At 39.7% G+C, this 13,616-nt stretch overlaps 1 protein-coding gene across 1 annotated transcript in view; it reads right to left on the reverse strand.

The window, feature by feature from the left end:
- Nucleotides 1–12,768, reverse strand: part of Tmem168 (transmembrane protein 168) — a 38,071-nt gene extending 25,303 nt beyond the window's left edge. Inside the window, exons 1-3 of the mRNA XM_090333178.1 lie at nucleotides 12,581–12,768; nucleotides 6,837–8,081; nucleotides 2,734–2,876 (exon numbers count right to left, since the gene is read on the reverse strand). Of these exons, the coding sequence (XP_090189304.1) occupies nucleotides 2,734–2,876; nucleotides 6,837–7,964 (1,271 nt within the window). The 5' untranslated portion in view covers nucleotides 7,965–8,081; nucleotides 12,581–12,768. The remainder of the gene's footprint in view (nucleotides 1–2,733; nucleotides 2,877–6,836; nucleotides 8,082–12,580) is intronic.
- Nucleotides 12,769–13,616: the final 848 nt, after the last annotated feature.

Consider the following 13,616-nt stretch of genomic DNA (forward strand, 5'->3'; position numbering starts at 1 on the left):
ATTATTTGGAGGTTTAGCCAGTACTCTATGTCACAAAACCTGGTTTCCAAAAATTCTACTCCTATCAATAGAACAAGAACTAAAGACTGGAAATGTAGTTCTGAGATAGGTTGTACTTCAACTTCTACCCACAATAGACTATTTCTTATTTTAATTTCCTTATCAACTAATGGATAAGGAGAAAATACTGTTTCAAGAACACCTGGAGAGAACTTTTATTCTTCAAAATAAAATTGTACACTCAAATATCTATTCTGAAAAACACAGGTGTTTATAAAGTTCAAATTGTACTAACTTAAAAGAGGCAATGGCAGAAGAAATTATTTACTTGTAAATATAAGTAAATTTGATTATTAAAATTTAGGTCCAGTGAGTACTAATTGAAGACTTAGGTCCTGGTCCTGGAATTCAAGACACCCTAATAAACATACTAACCAATTATTTTATTTCATTTTATTTTATTTTTGCCAGTCCTGCTTGAGTTCAGGGCCTGAGCACTGTCCTTGGGCTTTCTCAAGGCTAGAGTCTACCACTTAATCTTCAGCACCACTTCCAGCTTTTTTCTATGTATGTGGTACCAAGGAATCGAATCCGGGTCTTCCTGCATGCTGGGCAAGCACTCTACCACTGGGCCAAACTTCCAGCCCACTAACCAATTTTTTTAATTAGCAGTCAGTGTCAGTGTTGGGGAGGAATAGAAATCGTCATGTCTATCAGAACAGGAATTTCTCTTAGGGATGTAGAAAGTTTTAAACCTTAGTCTCATGTACTATCAATAACATTCTAGAAACACTTAAGAATTTTTTTTTTTTTGCCAGTCCTGGGACTTGAACTCAGGGCCTGGGTAAAGCACTCTACCACTAGGCCAAACTTATTGAAGCAAAATATTTTGTTTCAAATTTGGAACACTTAATGGTGACAAAAACTAAAATAATAACATGCAAAAATTATAACAGAACAACTCTCCTACTGTATGTTATTATTTCCACACACTATTTCTTCAGAATTGCCATGTCTCATTTGTGGGACGCTTCCAAAACTCTCACTTCTCACCTTAATTTCCAATCTTTTATCAAGCCTTTAACATGGAACAATGTATTTATTATAATCTGTTGAGGAGCTTTAGCAAATGTTTTTTTTTTTCTTTTTGCCAGATCTAGGGCTTGAACTCAGGGCCTGGGTACTGTCCTTGGGCTTTCTCAAGGATATCACTCTTCCACTTGAGCCACAGCACCACTTCTGGCTTTTTCTGTGTATATGGTATCGAGAAATTGAACCCAGGTCTTCATGCATGCTAGGCAAGCAATCTACCACTAGGTCATGCTCCTGGCTCCTTAGAAAGTATTATTTTTAAGTGAAAAAACTATTAGGTTTACAAATATCCTTTCTGGGGCCAGGAGTTTGGCCAGGTGGTAGAGTGCTTGCCTAGCATGCACGAAGACACAGTTCGATTCCTCATACATAGTGTTATAGTATCTCATATTGTTATAGTATCTCACTTTGTTATCTGATATATTGAATTTATTTGTATTTGGTTATTTGAAATTTGATAGGGAAGGGGGGAAAACCAAGACGGGTGGGGGGTGTGGGGGGGAGGGAAATGGGTACCAAGACATGTGAAAGGGTATCAATGTATGTGAATTAATGCACCTTCTATCTGGCAAATATCATGTAACCCTTTTACTAATTACAATAAAAAAAATGCAAAAAAAAAAAAAAGAAAAAAGCCAGAAGTGGTGCTGAGGCTCAAATGGTAGAGCTCTAGCCTTGATAAAATCCAAGGACAGTGCTCAGGCCCTGAGCTCAAGCCCAAGATTGGCAAAAAAAAATTTTTTTAAATATCCTTTCCATATCCCAGAAAGTTATAAAGAAAACATGGACATCAAAAATCACGAGTGGCAAACAACTACGTTAGATACTTAGAAATAGTTGATATTAAATATTTTAGGAATATTCAAATTCATAGATTATCCACACATTTGTGGGCAAAATTATTTTGAATAAGCCTATAATCAAATAACTCAAACTCATTACTAATCTTTTGAACTTTAGGTGTTTACACAGCATGTTTCAGATTGCAGAAAGTTCTTCAGTTCAATTCACATTAGCTTTCCATAAAATTTCTTTGAAATGGGCAAAATACATAATACATATTGCTATTACACTTAAGGTTCAAAATATCTAGACACAATCCAACCATCTAGCACATATTCTATTTTATATCATTTTGCTTAACACCAACTTAAGATATCCCTATTAGGGAAGGATCACTCCTTTTTTTGTCAATCCTGGAGCTTGGACTCGGGGGCTGGGCACTATCTCTGGGCTTTTTCAAGGCTAGCGTTTTTCCACCTGAGTTACAGCACCATTTCCAGCTTTTTCTGTGTATGTGTTACCAAGGAATTGAACTCAGGGATTTCTGCATAATAGACAAGCACTCTACCACTAGGCCATGCTCCACTCCCAAGGATCTCTTCTTGAGAATTTCTTTCATATTTTCTCATTTCTACCTAAGATATGAACTAATCATACTTAATCAAGATATTTAAATTTAATCCCAAAGATTCATTATCACTTTTAACAGTTTTCTAGAACCTTAGAATAAATTAGTACAGAATTGAAAATCAGATCTTCAAAGTTAAAAAAAATAAGCTATGATATTTTACATTCATATTTACACTATTACTAAGAAACCGTTATGAAATAAGTTAGGCTATACTAAATTCACAGTACCTGCAGAAGTTGGTAGGAATCACAATAGCATAGCCAACAGATGTTCCTCCTAAACAGTTACCCAGTTCATGGAAGAGCCCGTGAGCCATGGATTCCAATGGCAAAACTATAAGAAACATGCTCAGGAAGATTCCGTTTGTTGTCTAAAAGAAATTTTAAAAATGCTTACATTGTATGTGTGAGTTATACATGTTACATACAAGCATACTGATTCACAATTTATATCATGAATAAAAAGAGTAAGGATAATTTTTAAATAAAGTTAAAAGAGACATACATGGATAAGATAAACCTTACGTTTATCTCTATTTTTTTTTTCTTGTTTGCAAGTCCTGGGGCTTGAAATCAGGACTTGGGCACTGCCCTTGGGCTTTCTCAAGGCTAGTACTCTACCACTTGGACCACAGCACACATCTGGCTTTTTCTGTGTATGTGGTACCAAGGAATTGAATTCAGGGCTTCATGTAGGCTAGGCAAGCACCCTGCCACTAAGCCACCCTCTCAGCCCTTTCTCTAAATTTTTTTAGGAGCACAGTATCACATGTTATTTCTTCTTAAAATTTGTGAAATATTACATTAACCCTAAATATAACAGTGTTAAGTGTAGTCGAATGGTAGGTGTTCTGGTTCTGGATCACCATGCTGATTATAAAAGGGCTTGAGGCTATTCATTAGATCTCTTCTCTCCTTCCTTCCTTCTGCTAGGAGAGACATATGTCATTACCTTGATACTGAGTTTTCTAGCCTTTTTAACTGCCATGAATCTCATTCCCTTATAAACCATATAGACTGTTATTGTTACAGCAACACAGAATGGATTACTTAATAAAAAAATAATAAATAAAAGCTTCAGTTAAAAGTTTCTTTTCTTATCTAGACAATGGCTTAACATTGCAGAAAAAAAAATAAAGACAAAGTTATGAAACATGAGCAGCAGATACAGCAGATTTGAAAACTTACTACTCCTTGTATCAAATGAATGTCTGATTCTACTGTCTTACTAGAAATGAATCTGTACTCTACCTTTAGATTTCATCTCCTCTCTAGATTTGAGGCTGATATTTAAAACATCTGTCACACCCAGTGATTGCCCATCCTTCCCCAACAGAGAAATCTGTTATGATTATTGCTGTTCTGGATTGGGTCAAAAGGACTTTTTATTAAAAAAAAAAAAAGCTGGATTAGACTCTGGTGGAGTCTGCAAATGACAACGGCTGGCAAGGAATAGCATATGAAATTTCCATGTGTGAAATTTCAAAGGGGGAACTATTATAAAGATGAGAAAATGCCATGGGGCCTATTTCCTTAAGTGTCTGGATACTCTTCCTTCTTTTATCCTTCTTGGAATTATCAATTATCATAAAACTCAACATCTGAGCTGCAAAGCTAGCAGCAAATGTTATGGTACTGTCTTTCTAATTGACTTATTTTAGAAAAAAATTTAAAAGAGGAAAGAAAAGAGCACATTCAATGAACATAACACAAAGTATAGGAAACAACAGCTGCACTGTTCCATTTTAAAGTCGGAATGAGATTATGAACAAAACACCACAAAAGTAAATGGTAAAATTCTAGCTTTCTAATGTAAGTGACTTGGAATGATACTCTTGACGGGTTCTGACATTATTAAACTTGGTAAACTACAGAAAAGCAAAGCTATTCATATATAATTAGATAAAGGGTTATGTCATCTAGAGATTTGCAAAAGAAAAGTAAATAATGAATTGGATTAAACAATTTTATTTTCATCAATCCTGTCCATGGCCGACAAACTGATCTACTAAAAAAAGCTCATTTTTTCCCCCTTGGTATTTTGGGTCCATTACCAGCTAATCAATGGGAAAACTGCTTCAGTGCAAATCCATGAAAAGACACATTATGGGACAGAGAGAAAAACAAATAACAAACAAAAAAACCTATCTTAACTGTATTACCTTTACAGAAATGTGACAAATGAGTATAGCTAGATATATTATTAAAAATCTAGTTAATATAAATAAAATTTAGAAATGATGAATAAAACAACTCAACCGAAAGGTTAAATACCACTTTAAAGAACTTGATTAACAATGGTATCATTGTCTCTCAAACAATCTTGTCTAGCAAAGCTTTTATTTGCACTTCAGTATATAATTTTTGGATTCAACATTCAGGTGGACTGAAACTCAGTGATCCTGATCTTGGCAGTCTGAAAAACAGTTCATGGGTAGGGAAGTGAGTAACAATATTAATGAGTAGTAGAACAAGAATTGACGGTCAAGTAAGTGTAGGAGTGTTTTTCTATATTCCTTTAGGCAGTTTTCTTTTTCTGATTAGACTCCTTAATATCTCACAGAACACACGGAAAAATTTAGTAACTCTTTTGCTATGATATTAAGTTTTTTTGAAAAGTAATTTTATTGTTATTACTGAAGTGTTATACAGAGGGGTTACTATTTCAGAAGTCATGTAATGAGTATATTTCCAGACAATGTCAGCCCTTTCTCTCCTTTGTACCACTTTCCCCCTTTCATCATTGCCCATAAATTACATAGGTCATTTTCTATACAGAATATATTCAACAATATGACTGCATTTGTTTATCCTTCTACCCTCCCTTTCTGTACCCTCCTTTTACCCACACAAGAAAACAAAACATCACTAGCAACAACAATAACAACAAAAGCTCATGTTGCCATTTTCTAGAGTTCATTTTGTAAAAAATGATTATAAGGCACAATGCCCACACTGTAAACCTCAGTTACCAAAAAACAACTAATTGGGGAAGGCAGACAATCTTAGGCAAATTCATATTATTCTAGGACTTTGATCATCTTGAAAACTTTTAGAAATGCAGTGTCAATCTTTTCCAAAATCGTTGAATTCTAGTCTTCAAAATTTTAATAAGTTCCTCACATGATTCATTTGCATATGAGAAGCAATGGTTAAGAACAAAGGTTTGCCGGGTGTGGGGCTCATGCCTCTAATCCTAGCTACTCAGGAGGCTGAGATCTGAGGATTGCAGTTCAAAGCCAGCCAGGGCACTAAAGTTCATGAGATTCTTATCTCAATTAACCTCTAGGAAACAGGAAGTGGGGCTATAGCTTAAGGGATAGGGCAGTAGCTTTGAGCTGAGAGTTCAAGCCCCACAACTGACAGGAAGGAAGGAAGGAAGGAAGGAAGGAAGGAAGGAAGGAAGGAAGGAAGCAAGCAAGCACACACGCACGCACAAACGTTGGCAAACTTTTTTGGTAAATTGCCGAAGTTAATATTTTTAAGCTTTGTAGGCAACAGAGTCTATGTTAAGACTACTAAACTATACCAATTATCATGATGATGAAAGCCACCTATAAGGAGATTAACACCTGGAAATATGGCTTCAAGTATATAGAAAATAGTAACAACTAAAAAATCAAGACAGCCAAAAAGGAAATAAAACAATTCGGCAATTATACTGTTCCTTTTTAAGGAAAAACATATCCTGAGACCTGCAAAACCCAGCACAATCCCTGGAATATTGTGCATAGTTGATAATACAAAATCCAAGCTCCAAATTTATAGTGTGAATACCTCTGAACATCTGTGGTTGCACAGTGACTTGTTTAAAATACATTGTGGGCAGCAAATGTATTGTAAAACTTATTTCTCCTTTTGTAAGAGGTTGCCTATCTTTTTATCTAATGCTCTTTCATGTAAAATCTTCAAAGAAATGTACCATTGTGAAAACAAGGATGAGACAAAAGATAAGTACTTTGTTAAGGCTGTATCAGTACTGGATATATCTTCTTTAGCTTTCTGTTTCCTTATGGATAAATTGAAAGTATTCAAAATGTAGTGTTTAAAAATTTTCAATTAGTATTTCACTAATAAAAAAATCTGAAAACAAGAAGCAATACACTGAATATTCTTAACAATTTGGTGACTCTGGTGATCACAATCAAACTAAATTAACTTGTCAAAATTATATTCCATGTTTCATTTCGTGAAGAAAAACAAAGAGCCACCAAAAAAAGAAACTCCTTTTGAAATCAGGACCCTGTACAATCCTAATTTCAACAGTTAAAGTTACTATTTTACCACATACCACAAACATACATATAATAATTAAAAAACAATAACCTTACCTGCCAGGAAACTGCTCCTAAAATTGCTGTTGCAAGAAGACTAAAAAAAACTAGCTGCTCTGAAATTAAGCAAAAATGGCGCATTCCTTTGGATGCCATGATTCTATCAAGGCTATTGTTATCTGCCCTATGGGTAAAATATACTTTATGGCAGTCATTTAATTTGGTGTGGAATCCCCAAAGAGTTAAAAGAAAAATAATGTGGCAAATCATCCAAAAAATTCCAAAAATGGAAAAGCCCGGTATTACAAAATACCAGAGATGAGTGTCTCTAAGTTTAAATGCTGATAGGATAAAAAACATAAGCTCAATCATTCCAGTGGCAACAACAGAAAGTCTTCTACAAATTCTTCCACGGTACAAAAAGGGTTTCCATCTTTCTATTACTGAGAGTCCACTAAAATATATGTCAAGGAAAGGATCAGTAATCAGACAAATAAAAAAACATGCAAAAGCAACTACATTTTTTGGAGTTTCCAGTGGGAAAAAAAATAATAGTACTGCAAAAATAACTAAATTTGGAATAGCTAAGAAAGATTTCATTCTCAGGTCAATAATCAGCAGGGCCAAAGCTACAACAAGTAAAATGATACTCAGAGACATTTCTACCAACATAGTTGTGCTGGCAATGGCAAATCCAACAAGTTCCAGAAATTCTACTGTGGTTAGTAAAGTGGGTCGATGACGAACATAACCAGAAATTCTCTCCACCAAAGCACATAATATCCTTAGTACTATGGAAGTTAGAAGTAGATATTTTGTTGACTCTTCTTTCACATCATTCTTAAAGGATGAATTATCAAGAAAACACAGAAGGCCAAGCAAGAATCCAAACCAAAGATTGGAGAGACTTAAACTTGCTGCTTCCATTGAAAAATAATAATAGAGGATGCTGGCAATCCCAAGAACAAAAAGACCAAGGATAAAAATGACCAAAATTAGGGAATTTGCTGTTTTCTCCCATCTTACATAAAGGCCTAAGCATATAGCCACTAATAAGTTGATTCTGGCCAAATAGCCAAGATATCGAACTGAGGAATGCATGTTCGCTTCTCTATTTACTTCTTCCAGTCTTGTCATTGCTAGATAGAGACAATGACTAAAGCAGTAACGCAGTGATTTACACATGTACTCTGGCAATTCAGGTTGTTTTCCCACGTTAACTTCTTGTATTTCATTCAACAAATCCAAAGAATTGGTAACTCCTATTCCAACATTTTTCTCGGAATTTTTCTTTATAGTGATCTAAAAAGAAAAAAAATTAATTTTACACAATATTTTAGTACATCTTCTTTAATCAAAGTAATAAGAAACAAATAAAGATTTTCTGTAATCCAGTTTAAAATTTGATTTGCATACTTTAGCAGTAACTATTTCTGCCTCTACAGTTATCAAAAGAACTCAATAGTTAAAACTCTACAGTTTGTCAAACAGAAAATGCTTGTTTTCTATTTATCCTGCTAAAATGCCTAACTAAATCATCACCAATGTATTGTCCTTCCAGAGAGGATGAAATCTGAATTTGTCTAATCCATTTTCCTTTCCAATGTTCAATGTGGGTTAACTAGTAGCATATGTTTCTAGTGCAATGGAGAGCTATGAAGTAATTAAATAACATCAGGAACTATTCATTATTACTTCTAATTTGAAAAGTACACAGAAATAGTAATCATTACTACCTGACTAATATCCCCTACATCTTTTAACAAGGCAGTTCTAAAATCTCAGTTTTCACATTCTTTAATAGCTAACTAAAAATAAAATTATAATACTAATGTTACCTAGTCTCTAATATTGAACCATAACACTTCCTGCACTTCATCTCTGAAGTTTATTACTGTGATAACCAATTTACTTTTAAATCTAAATACTATATCTGCAGCAGATCAATTCCTGAACTTCCAAGATCAAAACTTAAAAAACAAAAAAACTAGAATACTAATCAAGAGTCATTATAAAGTATATAAAGTACTTTTTCAATTATTCTTTTAACAAAAATGAAAGAGCCTAGCACTGTGGTGGCTCATCCCTTTAATCGTAGCTAGGCAGGAGGCTGAGATCTGATGATCACAGTTCAAAGCCAACCTGGACAGAAAGTGTGCTAGGCTCTTATCTCCAATTAACCAGCAGAAAACCAGAAGTGGAGCTGTTGATGAAAGTGGTAGCGCAAAAGAGCCCAGGGACAGCACCCAGGCTCTGAGTTCAAGCACCATGAGTAACAACAACAAAAAAATACAAGAAAAGGAAAAAGTTACTGGACCTGGATTAGAGGACCTGGATAATTATTTCAACTTCAGTGACTCCTCCACAAATTGTACCTAAATTATGCTAAACGATGACTGTGGTGAAAACAATCATTTAACAATCCACTAAGCAATTTTTCAAACTTTACAGCATACTGTAAAAACAACAACAGAACAAAAACCTCATCTATTGCAAGAGCTTATGGTCACACAACACTGAAAAATTCAAGTATTTAAAAAGTAGTTGGTGGGCTAGGTATACTCAGTGGCACAAAGCTTGTGCAACAAGTACATGGCCAACAACACACATAAACTCCACCATTCAGGGATTACACTTTCTTAATAGCAGCACTATAATCAAAACAGACTCAACAGAAACATGAAGAAACCTGGAATTAATCCCAAAGTACTCACTTGGATAGAGAAGACTTACTAAAGCAACCTTACTGTCTCTGGAGTGTTATTACTAATTCTACTTCCATATGTTTAATCAGCATATTTTTATAACTAAGCCTATGTAAATGCCTAAATATTCTAATTGATTTTCTTCCATTCTCAAAAGTTAAATCTTTCATGCATTATGAATCTTTCTTTCTGCCTCTTCCAGCATATCTTTTTTCCCTCCACATTCCCACTTACCTTTTACCCTTTAGCATTTAAATATTTTTAGATCTGGCTTTTAAAACAATACAAGAGCAAATAATAAAGAAACAAAATTACCAAATCAAAATCAATTATTGTTCATCCCCTCTTTTACCAAGTTCAACCTTCTTCCCTCTTTACTCCTTATTCACTCATTTCAAAGCACTAACTGGGAGTACCCAGTGCATAAGTATGCTCTTCCGGGTTCTGAAATGATAGGCACATTCCTAAACATAATGGATAGGAGACAGAACTCAGGGCCTCCTTGAGCTACTCCTCATCCCTTTTGTTTTTTTCACATAGGATCTTAAACTATCTTTGCCTAGGCTGGCCTAACAAGAACTCCCTATATCTATACTTCCTGAGTATCAGGATTACAGATGTGATACCTGGCCAATCTATACACTTTTTTGTGTGGGGCAGTCATAGGGCTTGAACTAGGCCTGGGTGTTGTCCCTGAGCTCTTCAGCTCAAGGCTACTGCCCTACCCCAGGGCCTGGGTGTTGTTCCTGAGCTCTTCAGCTCAAGGCTACTGCCCTACCCTTGTGCCAAACCCCACTTCCAACTGGAGATAAGAGTCTCATGTCCTTTTGTGCCCACGCTGGCTTTGAACCCTGATCCTCAGATCTCAGCCTTCTGAGTAGCTAGGATTACAGGTGTGAGCCACCACACCTGGCTAAATCTATACACTCTTTAAAGAACCTTTAACTTTGTTGAATGACAAAGACTGTATCTTCTGCATTCCTCCCCAGGTCACCAGATCACTAAAGATCTCCAATCTTCCAAAAGATATACCCAGTGTGTAGTGGAAAGCTTGATCTAATAGATATCCAAGGACCACTCCTTGGAAAAAAAATAATACTGGTACAGCTGGCTCACACTTGTAATCCTAGCTATTCAGGAGGCTGAGATGTGAGGAATGCAGTTTGAAGCTAGCACCAGCAGAATAGCATATGAGGCCCTTGAGTCTCTAAGACCCTTATCTCTTATCACTAGAAAGTTGGACTGGCAGTGCAGTGGTGGCTCAAGTGGTACAGTGCTTGCCCAGAACACAAAAACACTGGGACAGTATCTAGGCTCTGAGTTGAAGCCCCAGGATTTGTATAGATAATAATTAACAATAATAATATAGAAACTACAACTTCAAGTAATGCTAGTCGGCTATCAATAAATCACATGAAAATAACTTGTCTCTTAAATCATAGTCCCAAGTAGTAGAGTTAAAGGAATTGTTAACTTGTTTCTCTTTCACTTTACTCTGGCCTTAGTTTGATTCACCTCCAGGTTCCTACAGACCAGTTAAGTACTCTTTCCAGGTCCTAATTTTAGACAAGGGATTCAAGACCCTTTATGACTGCCCTCATCTTTCATTGGCAATCTACTGTTGTTCCATCAGGTCAAAGGCTGACAGAGCCATGTTGAGAAGCCAGGCTGGGAGAGTGTTTCCTTTCCTCCAGATCGTGATAATAACTTTTTAAGGCCCATTTCTTAAGATAAAGGTGGCATTGGCAACACTGAAGTCCTTGGACATGGGCATTCCGTCTACAGTGGAGAGTTCAAGTCAGAGGACAATGTGGAGGCCAGCACCCCTCCCTCCACTGTGGGGGGGGAGAGGAGGAGGAGACAATGTGGGGGCCAGCACCCCTCCACTGTGGGGAAGAGGAGGAGACAATGTGGAGGCCAGCACCCCTCCACTGTGAGGGGGAGGAGGAGGAGACAATGTGAGGGCCAGCACCCCTCCACTGTGGGGAGGAGGAGGAGACAATGTGGAGGCCAGCACCCCTCCACTGTGGGGAGGGGGAGGAGGAGACAATGTGGAGGCCAGCACCCCTCCACTGTGGGGAGGGGGAGGAGGAGACAATGTGGAGGCCAGCACCCCTCCACTGTGGGGAAGAGGAGGAGACAATGTGGAGGCCAGCACCCCTCCACTGTGAGGGGGAGGAGGAGGAGACAATGTGAGGGCCAGCACCCCTCCACTGTGGGGAGGAGGAGGAGGAGACAATGTGGGGGCCAGCACCCTTCCACTGTGGGGAGGAGGAGGAGACAATGTGGAGGCCAGCACCCCTCCACTGTGGGGAGGAGGAGGAGACAATGTGGAGGCCAGCACCGCTTCACTGTGGGGAGGGGGAGGAGGAGGAGACAATGTGGGGGCCAGCACCCCTCCACTGTGGGGAGGAGGAGGAGACAATGTGGAGGCCAGCACCCCTCCACTGTGGGGAGGAGGAGGAGGAGACAATGTGGGGGCCAGCACCCCTCCACTGTGGGGAGGAGGAGGAGGAGACAATGTGGGGGCCAGCACCCCTCCACTGTGGGGAAGAGGAGGAGACAATGTGGGGGCCAGCACCCCTCCACTGTGGGGAGGAGGAGGAGACAATGTGGGGGCCAGCACCCCTCCACTGTGGGGAAGAGGAGGAGGAGACAATGTGGGGGCCAGCACCCCTCCACTGTGGGGAGGAGGAGGAGGAGGAGACAATGTGGGGGCCAGCACCCCTCCACTGTGGGGAGGAGGAGGAGGAGACAATGTGGGGGCCAGCACCCCTCCACTGTGGGGAGGAGGAGGAGGAGACAATGTGGGGGCCAGCACCCCTCCACTGTGGGGAGGAGGAGGAGGAGACAATGTGGAGGCCAGCACCCCTCCACTGTGGGGAGGAGGAGGAGGAGACAATGTGGGGGCCAGCACTCCTCCACTGTGGGGAGAGGGCGGAGAGGACGACGTGGCGGCGGCGGCGGCGGCGGCGGTCGGGACCCCACGCCCCCGCCCGGGCCCGCGAGGCCGGCGGGGCGGAGCCTGCGGCCCACACGACGCGGTCCTGGGCGGCGTCAGGGCCCGGGTCCCACCGTCCACCCTGCGGCGCGTACCTGACTCGACCCCGGTCACCAGCGCTCTGACAGCTGCTCCCACGCCAACAGATTCAGTCGGGGTTCACCCTGCGATCTGAAACAACGAGGCGCCACACCCGGGGAAGTCTGGACCCGAGGCCGCGCCGACTAGTTTAAGCCGGTCTCAGCAGAAACTTTCTCCGTTACCGGCCGGGTTACGGCCGCCATGTTTGCGCCGCCGAATCCGAGATGGTACGGATCGCTGTCGTGGTCAAACCTAGCAGCGCGCTTCCGTCCGCAGCCCAGGCTCCTCCCGGTTCTAAACCAGGACCCACATGCGCTGGAGCCACCAGTGTGCGATAGATTATCAGACAGACAGACAGACAGACAGACAGACAGACAGACAGACAGACAGACAGAATAGCTGGGTAGATAGATAGATAGATGATAGATAGATAGATAGATAGATAGATAGATAGATAGATAGATAGATAGATAGACAGACAGACAGACCGACCTCCACTCTTAAATATCAGGCCTCTAACGCATCTAATTCACTTCCTCAGAGGAGGAAAAGTGGTGCACTTTGGACTGAGTGTAAATTCTCCATACGGTTTTTAATAGTGCAGCTCCTTTACAGTTCTGGTGTAACATAGGACTGTGTCTGCTGCTGCCCGCCTTTGGAGCTCGACCCTGCGTTTCTAATTAAATGAAAGCTACCATCACATCTACTCATTATTTTGAGTCAAAGTTCATCTTCCCCGCAGATAGAGCGCAGGCAGGTAGGACTTCAGAATGAGGGGTGAATGGTTGGACAATTAGTGAGAGAGGAAACAAAATAAGATACCGAGTAAACCACCCCTGAGATCTTATTTATTTATTTATTTTGCTGGTCCTGGGGACTGAACTCACCCTTTAGCTCAACGCTAATACTCTACCACTTGAGCCACAGCGCCACTTCCAGCTTCTCAGTAATTTATTGGAGATAAGTGTCTCATGGACGTACTTCCCAGCTCGGGCACGCTTTGACGCTGGTCCTCAGATCTCATCCTTCTGAGTAGCTAGGATTACAGTA

The sequence above is a fragment of the Megascapheus bottae genome, chromosome 5 (assembly GCF_031878675.1).
Source record: "Megascapheus bottae isolate mThoBot1 chromosome 5, mThoBot2.hap1, whole genome shotgun sequence".
NCBI lineage: Eukaryota > Metazoa > Chordata > Mammalia > Rodentia > Geomyidae > Megascapheus > Megascapheus bottae.